This window comes from Phalacrocorax carbo, chromosome 1 (genome assembly GCF_963921805.1).
Source record: "Phalacrocorax carbo chromosome 1, bPhaCar2.1, whole genome shotgun sequence".
In the NCBI taxonomy this organism is placed as follows: domain Eukaryota; kingdom Metazoa; phylum Chordata; class Aves; order Suliformes; family Phalacrocoracidae; genus Phalacrocorax; species Phalacrocorax carbo.
The window spans coordinates 72,545,072-72,564,739 of NC_087513.1; the positions used below are offsets into that span (position 1 = coordinate 72,545,072).

Sequence of the window (19,668 nt, forward strand, 5' to 3'; positions counted from 1 at the left end):
GCAGATGAATAAGAGAGAATTACGTTGCTTAATTCAGACACACAGAGAAGTAATTTTATCATCTCCCACATGGCAGGGAGCACAGCAAAGTTCAGCTTCCCGTGTATTGCTCAATATACAACCTTGGTGCTCAGACGAATGAATTGGTAAGTCTTGAGTTGTGCTTCTAGGAAATCTAGAGATTAACACATTTGTGCTAGTTGTTGTTTTTGCAAGTCTTGATTTTCAGTGTGTTATCTAAAAGCTCCCTGAAGTCAGAATCAAGATACCAGGAAAAAAATAACCAAAATCTGGCTTTCTTCTGTAAACCTCACCAGCAGATGGCTTGAGGACGTCAAGCCCATTTCATGTGAGACTGGGAAGATGCTGTCCCTGGCTTAGAGTTGCCAGCTTCAAGGAAGCTCAGCCACTGACTCCTTGCGCCCTGATCCTCGGTGAAGCCTAACACCCAGAAACCCCGCTTTGTTAGCTGGGCTTATGGCAACCTCTGAGATTCAGGCAGGCAGACCTCAGACGTGTTTCAATCACTTAATGAGTTTGAAATGCTCTTGAAAGAAAACCCTTACTATTAGGCTCAAACCATTATTATAACAGCTATTATGAAGAATACAGGTTTCTTTGCACTAACCTAGAATCTGTCCAGCCAAAAAAATGCTGCTACTTTTAATCTAAACTGAATAATTCATGTTTTAGCTTCAGGAATTAAAAGAATAGAGACCATTATCTGCTTTGATCTGTGTAAGTAATATACATTTCAAGGGGATGTGTAGCAAAAAATAAAGGTAGGGAGTGCTTAGTCCTCCAGTTCTGCTTTTTTTAAAAAATTATATTTACGATTGTGTTTAAAGTGTCAACATTTTTGAAATCAGTAAATCTGATTGTAAAGTAAAGTAACACAGTGAAGATAAATTAAGATGTAAGCGAATCCTACTTGGTAGGAAGGATTTGGTCAAAGGTCTGATCTATCTGAACTGCACCTGTTGCATGTGTTGTCATCCAGTATTGCAATATCATTTTCTTTGCACTCTTTGCACTGTCTTGATGCATCTAGACTTAAATAAGATGTGTGTCTCAGATATTTTTATAAAAACCTGAAAAGGATTTAGGAGTCATACGATTATTACTACCTGGGTTGTGACTCCACCTCTGGGATGTTAATGCCTGGGGTAGATGGAACCCAGCTATGTTTTTCTAGGTGTATATGGCAACCTGCTGATTGCTGTCTCACCAGAATAAACTGTAAACCTTTCCAGCTGTTCTTAATCTGGACCCTTAACCTTTAAAAAAAACCAGAGGCTTTCCATTGCTCAGAGCCAAACTTTGCTAACAATATCTTGGTTGTTTTCAAACCAAGCTTCAAACATAAAAATGACTAATAAATCCATATTCCATAATAGTTAGGCTGGAAAATTATTACTTAAAAACATACTCAGTTTTTACGACCCATTTCTAGTAAAAATCCAAAGCATGCTTCAATAATGCTACCATTTCAGATACTCAGATTCTAGATGATAGGCACGATATCCAGATAGATACACCAATAAACATGTAAAGGCTATAAATCTGTCTCAAATCAGTGATTTGTGGATGTGCAAGGGGGAAGAGGGCTTGGAAATTCTGTTTTCTAATCTGTTCGTTTCCTGACTCTTAATGTTCTGTAACTGCACAGCTGGTGATTTTATTTTTCTGTGGTTTGTATTATTATGTGCTAAATACATTACTCCATGCCCTTCGGTGGGACCTGAAGAACAAGGCCGTGATCTTGCACGGGCTTTTTAGTCTGCACCTGATTCCACTCGTGTAGGTTAGCGATTTTTGGCGGCCCCGGAGGCCGGGCCGCAGTCAGCACCTCGCACGCAGCAGCTCCCCGGCGGAGGAGCCCTCCGGCGTGAGGGTGCGCTGCATTTAGGGGAAGGGAACAGTGGGGTTTGGATGGAGCCACAGCCTGCAGACTCATAACGCTTTGGAGGATCGTAGCCCGCTGGCTTTGGGATACCAGTTCGGGCTTCCCATTAAAGCAACAACAAAAATAGTAATAATCATTCATAAACATCCATCTTTCTGACTTTTTTACGACCTCGTAATTGCCCCCCCGCCCTGACAGGCGGATTTATGCCTCGGCCGCCAGTGCCCGGTGGTAGGGAGCTCCGCCGCCCGGGTGGCACCGCCGGGTAACGGGGGGAGGACCACCACACGGGGGGCCCCGGGCAGCGCCCCCCCGCCCCGGCGCGGCTGCGGGCGCCTCGTCCGCTCCGCTCGGTGCCGGGGGCGGGCAGGGCCGGCGCAGCCCTTCCCGGGGAGCTGCTCCGGCCGTCTTTAAAGCGGCGATCCGACCGACCCCCTCCCCGGCATCCTCCCGCTTCGTTACTGCCTCCAGCCGCTCCCCCCCCCCCCCGCCCCAGCCCGTGTTTGGTGCGGTGGGTCTGGTCGGGTTTGGGTTCTGGGCTGTCGGTAGGCTCCTCTCCCGGCTGGGGGAAGCTCACATCACTCGTTTTCTTCCGTGCAAAACTCAAGGACTATCCCAGCAGCGTTCAAGAGGGAAAGGCGTCCCTGCTCTCTCTTCCTCTTTTTCTCTTCCCAAGGAGCCTCCCTTCAAGTCCCTCCCGCGGATCTCTCTCGCCCTCCCGGCAGGACTTTGCAACTTCTGCCCCCGGCTCCGCTGGCCTTTTATTTGCCATTTTTTCCTGGCCTGTTTTTTTCGTGGTTTTTTTTTTTTTTTTTTCTTCTCCTTTTCCTTTTGTCATTTCTCCCTCCCCGCGGTCCGCAACGACCGGGAGGCTGGTTCCCCGCGGCCGCGGGGCACGGCCGGGACCACCGCGGCCGGGCGCGGAGCCTCCAGCGGGCAGCACCGCCCCCTCCCTCCGTCGCTGCCTCCGCCGGGAGCGCGTGTGAGGGAAGCGATGGCCTAGAAATTAAGCAGCACATCTGAGGTGGTACATCTGCCTCTCCCCCCCCTCCCTTTTCTTACACTGTTTAGGGTTTCTCCCCGTCTCTCCCTCTCTTGCACTTTTACAAGAAATTTTAATTTACTACTTCTCCCCTCCCCAAGTCCGAGGTGGTCGCGGAGGAGGCGAGGCGCTCCCCAGCCCTTCATGCGCGGCGCTGGGCTCCCGGGGAGGAGGCGAGCGGGGGGCCAGCTCCGCGCTCCGCAGGAAATGCCGGCGCTGCGGCGGGCAGAGCCCCCGGCCCCCCGCCGCTGCTCCCCGGCCGCTCGCCGCTGACGGCCGCCCGGGGGTGGGGGGGGTTTGGTTGGTCGCTCCCGGCCCCTGCCCGGCTGGGAATAAGCCCCGGGGCGGCGGCCCGCGCTGCCGGGGGTGCGCACGGAGGCCCGTCGAGGCCATGACCGGCGGCGAGGCGCGGAGCCCCGGCTGCGGCGGGCGCTGCCCGCCGGCGGGGCGGCAGCCCGGCACCCCGCGGGGCGGGGGCAGCGGCGGCGGGTGGGGGGCGGCCTCCCGGGCCGCGCTGCCGCCGCCGCGGGAGACCTGGCGCCGCCGGAAACTTTCCTCGGCGCTGTGCGCCGGCTCCCTCTCCGTGCTGCTGGCCCTGGTGGTGAGGCTGGCGCGGGGGGAGCGCGGCCGGGAGCTGGCGGCGGAGGGCGCCGCGGGGCCGCGGGGCTGGGGCTGGGGCTGGCTGCCCCCCGGCGCCGTGCCCCTGGGCCTGGCCGGCGCCTTCTTCGGCGCGGGCCGCTACCTGCTGCGCGGCGGCGTGCGGGCGCGGACGGCGGCGCTGCTGCTGGCCGCCTGCTGCGGGGGGGAAGCGGTGGCGCAGACGGCGCTGGCGGCGGGGGAGGATCACTTGCTCTCCCTCGCCGCCACGGGGGTGGTGCTGAGCTGCCTGGCCGCCGTGACATGGCTGGTGCTGAAGCTGAGGCAGGGCGTCCTCATGCTGGCCGTGACTAGCGCGGCCAGGACCACGTCCCTCGTCGCCTTGGAGAGGGTCCCGGCGTCCTGGCGGCCCTACCTGGCCTACCTGCTGGGGCTGCTGGGCGTCCTCCTGGCCGGCTACGCCGACCGGCTCTGGCCCCCGCGGCGGGCCGCCCCGCTGGCGGAGCCTCCCGCCGCCCCCCCGGCCGCGGACGAAGCCCCGGTGCTCAGGCGGCGGCGGCGGTCCAGCTCCATGATCTCCCCCGAGATGTCGGGCGGCGGCGGCAGCAGCAGCAAGACCCACCGGCGGACCTCGCTGCCCTGCATCCCCCGGGAGCAGGTAGGGCAGGGGCTGGGTGGGGAAGTGTGTGTGTGTGTGGGGGGGACACACGGGTCACGGGCCCCAAACTTTGCCGGTGGCGGGTGGGGATCCCGCTGGTGGCGGAGGCGCGGGGAGCTGCGCCCCTCCGGCCGCTCCCCGGTGGCCGAGCACGGGGCGGGCTTTCCCCGGTGCCCCGCGGCGCGGGGAGCCCCGGGCGGCGGACCCGGGACGGGGCTGGGACCGGGACCCGGGGGAACAGAGGCTCTCCGGCCCCAGACTGGCTTGCCCCGGCTGCGGGCGACGGGGAGACAGCTCGGGATTTTCTTTTCTCTTACAGCCACCACTGGCGCTTGCTTTTCTTACGCCTGGCAGAAAGTTGAGGCGGATGGTACCCGGCTGGCTCTCGGAGCTGTGGGAACCTGCCGCCAGCACAGCCCTCAGCTTTCCCAGCATCACTTAGGAGCTTTGCTTTCTCAAACCTATAGTCTCCCAGACAGGTAGCTTAGCCCTATTAAACTTGCTTTAAGCTTTAAAGGTGTGTGAGCCAAGTGGCTTGTCCTCGGTGGGAGAAGTCCCTTATCAGGGTGGTAGTGTGTCCTCTGAGGCTGGTCCGCACAGCGCAGTGCTCATCTTTGCACTTTGCTTCCCCAAGGCTGTTCCTGTGCGTGTAAGCTCCTGCTCTGCCATGGCTGTGGGAACCGGTACGCGATTTTTCTCCAACTTTGTTTCATTTAATAGGCTGTGGCTTGAAAAGATGAGTGAAAACTTACTCTGTTACCAGCAATGCGTTCTTTTAAACATGCACCTCAAAAAAACTGGAAAAAGAAACGTGCTAACACCATTATCTTCACCCCACAGCTGTATAGAGTCCTGCCATGGGCACGAGGTCAGCTTAGTTCTGTGCTCGCAGCATTTTCTTGAGTTTTAAGAATGCCCCACAAAAAAATCGCTCAATGGGTCGAGTGTAACGGAGCGTATTGAAAATCAGCGCAACCCTTGCTGAGCAGTGGGAAGGGAAACCTGGAGGAAAATAAGTGACAAATGGTGTTAAGCTTTCTTTTTCAATTAGCACTGAAAATGACTCTGTGCACTGCGGTCAGCTGAAGCGTATTGCCGTACACCAAAGGTTTTCTCCTAGATTGCTTGCTGGATAAGCAGCTAAGTATTTTCCAAGTGATGGCATCTAACCATATGGTGTGGGTGGCTAGTTTGTTTCTGGAAATGGTTTGATTACATCCCTTTGTGGTTGGTTATGTCATTTTCTAGAAGAGGGCCTGACAGCCTTATATACTCGAGGCTTATTTTACAACAAATGTACTTATTTATTTAACACTTTTGTTTAGATAAAATAAATATTTACCACGGTGTCCAGGCAAATACAGTGTGAAAAAGTAGAAAGCTGACTCAGTTCTGACTTTAGCAGGAACTGAGGGAGAGAGAGAGAAGGGTGTAAGAATAATTTGTAAATACAGTATCTACGGCAAGAAATTCAAACTGTCTATACTTACTTGACAATGCTAGGCGTTTCTGGTGGTTTCTTATAATAATAATTTGTAAGGTTTTCAACATATTTCCACTCATTCTCACACTTCAAGTAAAAGCAGCTTTTCAGTTAACATCTCTAAATGTAATCATTCGGAGACAGGGCTCACTAGTTTGTGATCATGTCCTTCTCTTATCTTATGGAGGGAGTTCAAGCCATCTATACATGTACACCAGAATGTCAAACTGGTGATGGGTAAGAAGGTAGATTTTTCTCCCCCCGCCAATGGAGTGTTACTTGGACAGTGGTCAGCTTTGCCCCGAGCAATTCCCGCTTCCAAGCTGCAGAGCTGGGCTGGAGTTAGCTGGCGACTGTTCAGTTTACCCGCTGCAGGATTTTGGCAAATTTCTCTTTCTTTTGTTCTCACTCTCTATTAATCAATAGTGAGATCTGGTATTGCTTGCGTCACTGCGTGATTAGAAATGGATGACTACTTTCGAGTTTGGGGAGACTTTTTGTCCTCTTTTTTTTAGCACAATGTGGCTGTGTGTATGTGAACCTCCCTCCTTAAAAGCTGTCCTCTTAAATAAATGTTAGCAAGATAGAAAAATGGAAAAGCTGACACAAAGCTCTGTAAGGACCTTTGAGAAATGCTGGGAGAAGTGGGACTCTTAGAGCAAACAAAGTTTGTGTTTATATCAAAAATCAGCTCCCCGTAGACTTAAAGAAACCATAGGTAAATGTTTCTCTTTTGGACAGTTTTTAAACATAACATGTTAAAAATAGAGATGAGGGCTTTATAAACAAAATCAGGCTTTCCCTCACCCCCTGTTTTTAAAAAACATGCCCTGAAAGTTTCTGGTCCAAAAGATAGTTCTTTAATACGTTTGGGAGCTGCCAATAATTTTCATCAGGAAATGGATCTACTTTATAGCTTTGAAATACGTGCTTTCATTTGGTGAATGACATTAGGTGAAGTTTTAGATACCTTTCCTATTGCTGAGCGTTTAATTGAGCTTTTATTTTTCCAGAGTGTGATTTCCCTCCCTGTCTGACTGTTTGTATTAATAAGAGTTTCTATGAAAGTCAGAAGTTCTGAATGTATTTCTTTTTTTTTAAGTCATGTGCATCTCAAATATAATCTGAATTTTCCCCTACTAGAATACAGAATTGAATTTACGTGGCCCTGTGATATAAGGGACAGTACCAGGAACTGTAAACTAACATCACAGATAGAAGTATTAACATATTTAAAATTAAAAGCATACTTCTGTTTAAGCTGCTAATAGGAGTAGCTGGAAATGCATATGGCATGAATTATGCCTTCTGTAGAAACGTCTTATCTTAGTTGCTTATCAGTTCCAAAAGGATTTTAATAAAAGAAAAACGGTTTCATTAAAAAAAAGCCACCATCCAAAATCAAACCGCACCAAGATATAACCTCTTGTTGCTAAAAGTGCTCTGTACTAGTTTTTAATTTAATTCTATTTTTTTGTGGTTGATTTTTGTGTATGTTCTCTCTCAACTTTGGTGAACTCTTCGGGTTAAAAGCTTCCAGTTTGGCGTGCATGTAGATCTCATTGAGAAATGTGTGCTTTGTAATAGCCTGATCCTGCTCCCAGCTGAGTGTTGTCTGCCTGTGATTTCATCAATGCCAGCTGAGGATGCTCAGCTCCTTGAGGGCTCGCTCACCCAGATTTGAGAGAGGCTGCAGGGAGAAATTGTGAATGGATGGATAAGACAGTGAATGAACGAACAAATGCTTCCCCCCCAACCCCGTGGTAAATGCTCAGGTACCTCCAGGATGATGGCTTTTGGCGTTTGTTCTTCACATTTTTTGCACGCATTTTAGTTTTTCCTAAAAGTGGGGTGGGGGGCAGAAATGTGTTCTGTGTCTTGGTGTTTCCCATTAAAATACTATGTGGCCCGTGTCTTTTGGAACTTGTGCCTCTGATCTGGTGTGTGTTAATCTTGACATACAAGAGTCGAAAGGGATGATTTCACCTTGCTGGGTAAAACACTCCACAGGAGATAGTAGCTGGACAATTTTAAACCGTGCCAAAGACTCCCGATTTTGCTTTTAAGCCTTGCTTGTTGTTTGTTTTGTTTGGGTGGAATGGGAAGCTTTCAGCTAACTTGGATTTATTACAAGTGTGTGTTAAATGAGCTAGAGCAGCTGCTGCAAGTAGTTCAATTTACTTAGCCTTTTTAGATTTTTTTTTTTTCCTTCATCAGAAGACTGACACAGGTACAGCATACATCAGGATGTGAAGTACTTCTTAGTTCCCAAACCAGTGGGTGACACAACCCCGTGTGAGAAGGCTCTAGCAAGGTGCTTTCCCTGCTGGAAAGCCCCGATCCTCAGCGTTGGTGGTGGGTAGCACCAGGACGGAGGAGTGAGTTTCTCCTGCAGTTCTGATGTCTCCAGCTGTGAGGCCAGGAGTTCCATGTGCAAACTCCCATCCGTGTCCTCTGGCTCAGGGAGGGTTTCTACCCATTTTCCCTCCTCCTTTCTCCTTGCTCTTTTCCTGTTTCTGGGCAGCTGGAGAAGTAGAAAGCTGCTTGCCTCACTGAGGGACACCTGGGGGTCTGTCACTTACTTTTAATTGGTTTGAGACTTGGTAGCTGTTTTGTGCAGCCACATCTTTCCCTGCCTGTTTTTCCTTTGAAGAAGTTATTTTTTTCAGATAAGTAACTTTGGTGCCAGGCTCCTCTGTCTTCCTCCAGTGGCAGCAGAGGGGTGTTTGCTTGATTTGACTATTTTATGTGGGGTTCTGGATGTGACTCTGCCTATTCTCAGTCTGTAGCCTGGGAAAATTGTGAGCTGGGACCATCGTTATCGCTGCTTGTCCGTGGAGCTGAGAAGACAATGCTGTAACAGTTCACATAGTCAAAGATATCTCTTCGGCGATAAGATCTAAGAAACTGAGGAGAAAAATAAATGTATTTGTTGGGTTTTTTTCAAGGGAAAATTAAGGCTTTATTTGTTCTTCTCATTGTTTGACAGTGAGAGCTTTGTAAATGCCAGGAATACATTGCTTCCCCCCCCCCCCCTTCCTGTCTTTCTATCATTCTGCCCTTAAAAAAAAGGGTAGATGTACCCTTATCTTATAACCAATTTTTAATATTATGTATCCTGCCCTCTGGCCTGAAAACAAGAGAGATCCAAGTGCAGCACAGAGAGATTTAAAATTTTGGAGAGAAGGAGGCAGATTAAATATTGAACTTTATGATGTCAAAGTTATGGTCTCCTGTTAGGCATGTAGTGCCATGTACTGTATACCACCTTCTGCTAATAAGCATTATTGAGCGGTAATTACTCTGATAAGATTTGCTGGCATTACCATTTAGGTCACTACAAACCGAGGAATACTGAGGAGTTATGTCATCTGGTGACTTGCTGAAACACAACTGTGTTAAATATTTAAGTAAGGCTCCAGGAAAAATCACCCAGGGATTCCAGACGTAATACTTTATTTTCTTTTGCATGGCTTCATTTACGCAAACCCGCTCTACTTTGGGTTTTTTCCTTTTTTTTTTTTTTTCAACCTCACAAAAATGTAAAAACTGCTGCTGAAACTCTCATGATTGGTTTAGAATCTATTTTTGTCAATCGGTTAAATCAAGAAATGCATATTATGGCATATTGGCAAAAAAAGTAAAATACAGTAGTGACTTTCTGCTCTTTCTGCCTGAAGTGTGAAAATGCAAGGCTGGGGAACTGAAAGAAATCCTGTGTACGCTGGGTTGTCATGTTAATTAAATAAACAGCCAGAACAGTGACCCTGTGTATGAAATGTGTTTTGAGAAGCTTGTTGGGGGTTGGAGGGGAAAAACAGTGACACATGATGTTTTGGATGTTAACTGCGACATTTGTATGAATTTGTCCGGATCTGCTGTTACTGTGCTTGCGTTCCAATTCTTTTTTGCAAGAGACTGAGACATAGCTGTATTTTGCAAATCAAAAAAAAATATAAAATCCCACCCTGGAACTGGAAAGGCTGCTGGATTCTGGTGCCTGCAAACCACAGGGCTTGAAATGGGGGTGAGCTGACTGCATCCTACATGGTTTGAGAATAAAAAGAACGCTGCCGCAACTGGAGTTTTGAGCCTGTTGCTGTGATTTACTTGACTAATCTAACGGGAGATGTACAGCTTATAGGATACGGCTTGATGGAGAAGGAAATAAATTTAAAGATTCAGATAACAAAGCGGAAGTCGGGTTTTTCTTTGTGCGCATTCTTCTCTGCTTGTTTTGGAAAGAAGTTTTTCGATGAATTACCAAACCCTTTCCTCACTTGGAAATACATGCCTCTCCTTTGGACTATGTAGTTCTTCAGGTTTTTGGTTTGTTGTTGGTTTTGGGGTTTTTTTTTTCCCCTCCAACTTTGCTGGCGCTAAGCCCTGCTACAAGTACAGTGGTAGCATCGGGAATTCTTTGCATCAGGGTAATGATTTGAGAAATAAGAAAAAAAAAATGAAATGTGATGTCTGTCCAAGTTTTAACTTGTGGGGAATATCAGTGTTTTTCTTTCTGAGCTGTCTTTGGAGACGTAATGAGATTGTGAGAGGAAGAACTGCTTTACCTCTTTATCAAGCTTTTCCTTTTAATGAAGAGTTCGAGCTTCTTTTCTTCTCCCTCTGTGTGGGTGTATGTAATTGTTACAAGCCTATTACCCTCATCATCATTACCGTGGGATCATTATCAGTAGCGCTGGGCACCCGTCCCCTCGCCGGCCGGGGCCGGGGCCGGGGTGGGTGAGGGCAGCCCCCGGAGGGGGTCCGGGTCCGGGTCCGGCGCTGGCGGGACCGGACCCCTAGAGGGCACGAGAGCCCCGGTTCTGCGCCGGCACCCGCCTCCCGAGCCAGCCTGCCAAATCAGTTAAAAACATAATAAGCAAAATCTGTCCGTGGTACTTAACCGAGTCTGTGGTTTGGTGTTTGGTGTTTTTTTTTTTTCTTTGTGTGTGTAGATTTCGTTTGGTTTTTAACGTTTTGCTATCAATCCACTGCGATTACAGCTGCGTTTTGCCGGTAGCTGAACACCTGGGTAAGCGCGAGGAGGTAGGGGCAGATCAACAAACCTGCGGTAAATGAAGGCTCTGCTTCTCTGATCTGAGCTCTTTGGGTGTGCTAACAAAGAAATAATTAGAAGGAGAGCAGTAGTAAGTTTTGGCCTTCGAAAAGCCAATTGCAATTGGAGATCTGGGTATAAAGAAGAAGCTGCCTCCAGATCTGCTGAGAATCCAGAAAAATAGGCTAAATGACCACTGCTTTATGTATTGTGGCACCTCATGACCCTATTCACGCATATAACTACTTATAAATAAAATGGGAAGCACCACATGAAGGGTGGAATGGCAGAACATGCTGATGAAACAAATGGTCCTTCGTTACACTTGAACATAGGAGGCAACAGGATGGCTTCCTAACGCTACCTTAAGGGTTGCTGAACGAAGGGTAAAATATGCGCAGCAGGAAAGATACTGGTTATAAGAGTTTGGTTGGTGAAATTGAATTTTTAATTTTGGAACCTGTCAGGAAAAAGACTCTGTCTCAGCTGGCAGTGCTGGTCACCCAGAAAGTCTCTGTGCATGTGGAGTGTTACAATGAAATTAGGTTAGTGGAGTCCTGGTATGGAGTGTAATGTTGAGGTTTTGTCATCCAAAATGAATGGTTGGGGTCTACAGATAACCCAAACCTCTGATTGTCATATAAGAAGAAACTGGAAAGAATGTAAAAATAGATCTGACTGAGGAGTACTGAATAGGTATTTTCCTAAAAATGGAAGAATAGAAGGGAATCTGGAAAAAAGACAACACCCCCACCCCAAACCAACTCTAAACCAAAACCACCCCAGAACGCAACCCTTTAGTTTTAAACTGCTACGTAGAAGTCTGGATGTGTTAGAAATACACACTGATTATGGAACATGTGTCTCACAAGGTATGAATGAAGCTATTTCTAAAATCCTTAGACATTTGTATTTATTATTTATTGAAGTTTGCAGGTTTCTTACACCAAGCAGGTTGAGGGTTAGAAAAACTGGCTTTGTTTTTTTTTTTTTTTTGCAGCCACGGCACCAGCAGTAACCTAAGTTGTTCCTCGCCATTGAGTACAGATACTTCTGTTAGTTTCTTACACTTACTTTTGCTATACAGTTTTAAATACACCAATGTATGTTTGTGTTTAATGTCATGGAGGATAAGCGGAACATATGTTTTGTTACTCACATTACATAAAAATATTGATCCTTAGCAAAAATGTACACCCCAAATTTACCTTAAAATGAGAATGTGGGACTGCAGAAGAGGCCGGAGTGGCAGGCTGCCTGCCCGGTGGTGGCAGTGAAGCCACTCAGGTGGCAGTCTGCAAAGGCACCCGCAGGAGCATTTATGTTTGCTGACCAGCAATGGATGAAGGTACTCGGAAAGGGTGATGCATGGGCTGAGAAGCTACATCTGAGCAATTTTTTCTCCACTTCAGTGAGCAGTAATCTAGATATGCTCTCCCAAGCTTTTTGTTGCCTGCAGAATAAAGCTTGTGAAACCTTGTCTATGTTCATGTATTAAATCTCAATTGAAATGACAGCTGTAGAAAGGTACAGACCTCTGTGCAGAAGTGTGGATTAAAAAGGATTACACAACCTTTTCTTATGTGCTGTCTACCCTTGCCTCTCTTAATGCAGCTTCAAGTGCTTTTATTATAAGATTCTTTCTTTCTCTCACCCCCATCTCTTTCTGATTGCAGCCTGTTAGAGCTCACCAGCTAACGGATCTACCTTGGGTTTCCTTGCAGAGTAGACTATGCTGCTTCATTTCCACCACATGCTCACACACACACACATCCCCCCCCAAGTGCAGACAGAGCTGTTCCTATATTGGTAATACAAAAATCCTTCCCCTGAACCTTGCTGGATGAGTGGCAAAAAAGTGCTGGATGCTGGTAGATTTCTCCGGCGCATTTATCTTCAGTTTCACTGGTGATGCTAACCACAGGCTACTCTTGACAAGGTCTGATCGCTGCCTTTTGTGTTGATAAAGAACGTCAGTGTGTTTGGGTGCATTCATAATTGCAAGATAACTGATAAGATGTTTTATTTGTGGCTGGAGTTTTAGTTTGAGTCTGCCAGTGGGATTGTTCCAGGAATACCTGTGCTGAGACATAGCTCTGCATCTTGCTCGTGTGAGACAATAAATACCTTTAACTTCTTCCAGAGGTTGTTCAGTGATGTTTTAAAATATATGTTGTACAAGTCAAGGTTTGTTAAAAATGCTATTTTTTCTTACGTTCTTTTTGTAGCGATTACTGATAATCTCCTCCCTGCCTCCATTGACTTCAATGTGAATTGAGAGTGCTCAGTCCTCCCAGGGTAACCAGCTGATCGTTTCAGCTCAACCATTAGTGCGGGGGAGGGTGTGTTCCTATACACAAATCTGCAGAGCTGCCTGTTTTTTTTTTTTAACAGCTAACCATACTCTTTCCTATTTTAAAGTAAGTAATTCAAAGCTAATGTTGGTTGTGCTGCTCGAAATGTGACCTGAGACCTTGTAGCGTGTTTTTATAGATGTGTGTACACACACATATACATATGTCTTTATACATATATACATATTGTGTGTGTACGTATATACATGCTCAGATTATTATTTTGTAGCCTAGAGGGGTGGAATTCTTCATTTGACTCTGACAGCACAGTGCAGCCTGAGTTACATGTGACACTGTTCTTTCTGCATGTTTTAATAATATTTTCTGATGACTCCACAGGCAGGCATGTCTCTCTGTAACCATTGCTTGACTTTTGATTTAATCTTTCTTCTGCTTTCCTGACTTGTAAATGTGTGCCAAGTTTTGCAAAAATTTTCTTTTTATTTGTAAGTGCTTGAGCAGTGATCTTGATCAACAGATAAATACTTGTGCCTTACAAACGCATGCCTCCCAATATTCAAACTGGAACTCGGCGCTTCAACTCTGTTCTAGAGGTGCACAGGCATATAGGTGCTTTACATGGTATCTCTGAAGCCTAGATTGACTCGCCGCTAGCTTTAGCTGTGGTGTGGAGCTCAGCGCTGGCTCAGCAGGAAGAGCTAATAAAGTCCCTGTGCAGTCTAAGTAGTGTTGTTCTCGTGAACATAAATGGGAGTTTGTTCAGCGTGGAGCTCTGGCCGGTTAGAAGTGTGATAAGACCAGTTGAAATAAATCGGCAACTTGAAGTTTTACAGCTAAGGATGATGAGCATTAGCTTGTAAAGCTTACTCTTGTGATATCTAATGGCTATGTTATTGCTGCTATGTACCTATTCTCAGGTAAGCCGTGGACTAGTTAGTATGTGTTATTTATTAAGACAGTTCTGAAAATTTATTTATTACAACAGTTCCCTGAAATTTGCTGCATTTCTGTTGATTCTGAATTCAGTACGAGGTGAAATGTTGCAACATAATTCATATGCCGTTACTGAGGTTTCTTCTTTTTTAAAGACCAGCTTAATTCATATGCAAGTGCCATTCTTAAATGCAGTCCTAATTGTCTACTGATTACAAAACTGCAAATGAATAAACATCTTCTATTAAAGGATTTAATGCTGTACTTCCCATGTGCTTGTGAGAAACGGAACTGTGAGGAAGACTCTGCTAGAGATTCAGAAGTTAAAAGGGGGTAAGGCTGGAAGCGGAGCCCTACCCTTTCCAGTACAAGACTTCTGCTCAGAGCTGCAGAGCATTCTTTTTTCCTCTGACTTGTCGAGAAGCAAACACATTTAGTGCTGTCCAAAAGCAGGCAGGTATACCAATAGGTGTGTACAATTTGATTATTTTGGGCACCACTGGCTGTGTATGTGCCTCGTTGTACTGAGAAATCTGTTCAGTGGCAAAGAGAAATATTGTCTGTGCCATATTGATATTGAAAACTGACTTCTGGGTTGCAGAATATGAAATGCTAATTGTTACTACGCTTGCTGCGTTTGTGTCAAGAGGTGTAATAGAGGAGCATGGGATAATAGTGCAACAATTAGATGGACAGGGTGCCAGCACTAAAGCACATATTCCAGCTTAAATTCCGCTTGAGGATTCAAGCATGTTGTTTCCTCTTGGCAAGGCACCTTTGGAGTCAGAGCCAGCTAATAGGAAATACTAGGCACCAGGGCTTAACTGAAATTTGGGACATTTTCCGGATACATGTGATGTGGTGAGACAGGGAGATGGCAAACCCAAATGTTTCTTGGAGGGTTCTTGAACATTCTTAAGCGAAGCAGCGAAGATAGATTGTCTATCTCCTTCCTCTTAAATCTGTCCAATCTTTATTTCAGCTTTCTCTCCTGCTGTGTGTGGTGTGGAAATCTAGGCCTAAAACACGTGATGTTATTATTCAGGGTTGATGGATGGTATATACTTGTGAATAGCAGTGACTGAGGCATAGATTCAATGTTTTCCATTCCAATATTTTAGCGGCTATCACCCCTGGATCTAGAATTTTCTTTTCCTTTTGTATTGTACATAGACAAGAGAGAAGATCCTTAAGATTAACCTTAAGGTTTCCTGACTTAGGCTGTGATCTGCCACTCGAGCAGACTTTTTGGAAACCCAGAATTTTACACTCTGTGTTCATGCTTGGACATGCTGTCATATTTAGATCTTTAGATTTTGTTATTCTTTTGGAAACTGCAACTGATCTGTGATCAAAAATGATAAAATTCTTGGCCATGAATTAGTACAACTCCTTAAAGGAAGAGAATTTGCAGCTGCAAATATATGTGCTTATTTCATGTTCTGATTTGCTGTCTGTCTCTTCTCAAATGAAAGTGGAACGTGATGCTGAGGAAAATGTTGGTTTTTAAACTGAAGTCAGTGTATTGCAAAATTTACTGATATGCACTTAAACCCGGCCCAAAAAATCCTCAGCTGGTGGGAGCGGTGACAAAACAGCTTCCTTTACAGTTATCCATTGTACTCATGAGAACTTGGCCTAGGGGCCTCTGGGTCTTTTATTTGGTTAAGGTTTTTAGAACTGAGATAAAAGTAACGATCAGATTGTCTTAATCATTCATAATAGCAGGTTAAGGAGATGAGAACTTGAGGCAGAAACTTGATAGCCCAGAAAGTTGCTTCCTATCTTTCCTGTGATCTTAATGGATTGCTATCTAAAACAGTGAATCAGTGTTTGTAAGCATAATTATGTTCTATGCTATCTTTTGAATGCTTGAATTTGCAATCTCAGATGTTTTTAATGAAATTTTAGATATCTGACTTCTTAGATGTATGTAGGGTTTTTTTTCCAAGTGTTTATTTGATAAAAAGCAAACTTAAGAGAAATGTCATTATATTGATGTTCATATGCTCTGAGTTAATAGCTTCCTTAGTGCCACTCTTCTGAATGGTCACATGTTCCTTTTTGATCTAGGAACGTTTACATCAACAAGCTGGTTATTCCGGTGTCATTCCCTATCTTCTAGCCCAGCAAATCTGAAACTCCTGAAAGACAAGCCAAAGAAGTTAAGGGTGGGCTTTGGACACTTGATTCTGCTTCCACATGTAAGAAAGGTTCATTAGATTTGTTTCAGACTGTGACTGGCACCCAAGAAACACTACTGTTTTGTCTGGTGATACATCTTTGCCTTAGCTCATCTCACTTCTCTCCCTTCAACCAGATTCAACAGCATCTGGTGATTTTTTTTTTTGTTTCTTTCTTTTGTTTTGGTTTTGTTTGCTTGTTTTGGGGAGGTGGATGTTTGTTTGCTGAGCCAGAGAGATCCATCCCTGAGTTTGAATCTATGGAGATGCTATCTCAGATTTTAAGGGATGACAGAGTTCCCTGGCTCTAAAAGCAAAAGTTTGAATGCAAAAATTTATTGGTGCCTTGGAGGAGATTTCCATATATTGATAACAGATATGCTTTGGTCACAGTATGTGATATGAACATGAAGGGCTTGTAAAATAAGTAGAAGAAGAATCAAAGAAAGGCAGTTTCAGATAAGCACAGGTAAAATTTCCAGTTAGAGTGTGAAGTCTGTTTTAAGAGTTTATATTAATTGCAGAAAAATGCTCACTGGGTTTTCATTTGTTAACACCAAATCAAGAAAAGCATTTAGGTGATTACCACTGTTATTTCCCCTCTCCCCCTCTTTTCAGTGTGTCTTAATTCTAATGAGATGTGTGTGTACATATATATAAAAATATGTATACACAGACAAGTTTTTTAATCCGTTGCTTTCTATAGACTGTAGTGGCCTTTCACCTTTTGGGACTGTTTGTTCAGAGCGATGGCTGGAGTGATAGTGTGGCTTGTGTGACATCATAAACATTTGTGTTGGCAATCCTTCCTCGTGAAGGACTCTGAAGTCTGACAGTGGTGAAGATGACTAAGTAGAGACAGATTTATGTGGAAATCTTATTAATACCCATAAAAGAGAGAATGAAGGCATAAGAAATTTGGCTCCAAATAAACAACCAAAAAATGCTGTGTTCTTAGAAGCATTTGGCACAGCTCCATCGTGCCTTTTGTGGGAACTGGCTCTTTGTCTGGCCTAATCTTGACTACTTTTTTTTTTTTTTAAAGATTACTAAAGACTTCCACTTTTCCCAAACTTTCTCACAGTGGAATAAAATTAATTTTCACTTTGGTAATGCACAAATCAGTTAATTACTTCAAAGACAATGTAAACCAGATGTCTCGCGTTGTTTCTCAGCAAAGATTTGACGTTAGCCTTGCTGTGAGATCTTTCGCTGCCACCAAATGTCCCTAGATGTTATATGGTGCTCATAATCAAAGCAGTTTACAAAGAAGGAGAAATATTTTTCAGCTACAGTGTGTGATGGCTGGAAAGAAATTGTATCAGAGATGTGAAATTGTAATTCAGTTTTTTGGTACTTGGATCTAAAATTTACCCAGACTTTTAAAGAGCAGGGTCTGAACTTCATAGCAGAGGTCCAGCTGTTCATAATGAGCTTTACAGTAGGTGGTTCTGGTGACATCCCTTTTTGATTTAGCTTTCTGGAAGTTAACAGAAAATTAGCAACTAATTGACCATTGTGTGTCTGTTCTGTCCTGTATATGTTCATTTTACCCAGCCTGTAGCTCTTGAGAGTCTCACGGCATCCTGGGCCATTTGCTGTCAAGGCTCCCAAGAGCACTGTCCTTCTTGGCACACCCAGCACTCTTATTTCACATTTGCTGTTGGCAGCAGAAGCCCCTCTATCATACTGCTGGAAAGAAAACCTCCTTCAGTCTTAATTCAGTTCAGCCCAGGGGGTGGTGAATATTGAAATGCATGTGCAGTGACAGGAGAGTGAGCTCAGCATCTCTCAGGAAAGACTTGCCAGCAGTTGGATGAAAGGGTCTTCATAGCAATTTTGATACTGAGCCTGGGAGAGGTGCCTGTGACGCTTGGTGTGTGCTAGGATGCACCCTCTTGTCTGTGCAGCTGCAGTAAGTTTTCTACTTAGAAAACTCATTTTTTTTTATAATACACAGTATGTACAGAATTTTTTTTATAAATAAAATACCTGCATGCAGTCTTTCCATGTGGGTAGAGCTTTTTGTCCTGGAAATGATTTCTAATATTCTGAACACTGTTTCTTCTCTGTTCCTGTTGAATGTGTAATTGAAACAATTTCTCTTTTCCTTTAAACTGTTACTGTAATGACCTAGGCATGTAGTTAGTTGAGACATTGTGTTTTAGATCTCTAACTGATCTATTTACCAGTGAATGTCTTGTACTTTTTCCATGTGTGTATTATTTTTCCCAGCGAGTATGACATGCCAAACTCATTTCTGATGCAAGCACATACTGATTTGAAATAGGAAGCAATGAATTAGCTTTTTGGGCTGGCTTATGAGCAAGATCTTATTCTTTATTTGTTTGTTAATCTTTGTTGAATGTGTGTAGTATTTAGGCCTGCTGTTTGCACTGCCACTGAAATTGTAACCATGTCAGGAGAATAGAGCAACAACAAAATGAAGAAGAAAATAGGAAAGAATCCCTATCTGGGCGAGAATATAATTCATGTCTTCTAATGTTTGCCAAGGTAAAGGTCTTCACCATGAGCTGTTCTTTACGGACCTAAGGAGAAAGCTCCCGTGCACTGGTATCTGGCTCCCTTCCCTCATTTGGTAGCAGTGGGAAGTGTCCTGCATTGAGCAGTTGTGGGTGGGATTGATATCCTGAAAATGGCTCACTGGCCAGGAAGTGGAGTTGCTATCTCAGATTTGAAGTTCTAGGGCTGTGCTCCTGGGGTGGTAGCACTTACTGTGGTCTTCCAGTTCCTGAGATGGCATAGTTCTTTTTATTAACTCTTGGTAAGATTTCAGGACTGCCATCTCCACCCATCCTCTGCCTGTTCTTGCACTTCTGTGTCATTTTGGAGAGTAGTAATGCTGCAAGAAAACACATTTCCTCAGGCCGGTAGATTTTATTAAGTGACTTTGTCAGATGCTTCCAGAGATGCAAGTATTGAAGTCTTTTATTCCTTTGGTGTTTGAATATCAACTGGCAAATTAGTGTCCCCTCTGCTAATCTTGTTCAGTATTTGTATTGCTCTCCTTACTTTTAGAAGACCCTGTAGACTTATGAGGTGTATCGAATATTCAACTTGTGCTGAACTGGGTGGGCAGTAAGGGCATTTGGCATCTCACAAGAGTGAATTTGCTGACAGATTAATCCTGTGTTAGCTTTCATATTAAATGTTGTTGCAGAAAAGCTGTAGAAGCTATTGTTAGTTCTTGCTGGGCCAGTGACGTGTTTAGAAGGCGGGTACTGAAATTGTTGGCTGTGTTTTAATGGTGTGCTTCTCTGAGCTGCTGTCTTCTGAGTTAAAGGGTTGCCATATCTCTCTGCAGGGTTCTAGGAGTGAGAGAAAGCCTGAGAGCTCTTCCTCTTGGGTGGATTATATCTCGTTGGCCATACCTGAGGCAGTTGAAATACTAAATCAAGTGAGTTGGATTAGTGCTGTGTCCTGTCCTAACTTCCTTGCTTCAGCTGTGTGATTTACCTGAGACCAGCTAGCTTC

The 19,668-nt window shown here is 45.0% G+C and overlaps 1 protein-coding gene across 2 annotated transcripts in view; it reads left to right on the forward strand.

Annotated features, from left to right (window-relative positions):
- The first annotated feature begins 2,471 nt into the window (after window positions 1-2,471).
- PDE3A (phosphodiesterase 3A) overlaps window positions 2,472-19,668 on the forward strand; it is a 265,096-nt gene continuing 247,899 nt past the window's right edge. Inside the window, exon 1 of one of the 2 annotated variants that reach the window (XM_064459571.1) lies at window positions 2,472-4,203. In XM_064459571.1, coding sequence (XP_064315641.1) covers window positions 3,340-4,203 — 864 coding nt within the window. In that variant the 5' untranslated portion in view covers window positions 2,472-3,339. Of the gene's footprint in view, window positions 4,204-4,727; window positions 4,887-19,668 lie in introns of those variants that run through there. The other variant, XM_064459577.1, reaches the window with a different exon arrangement.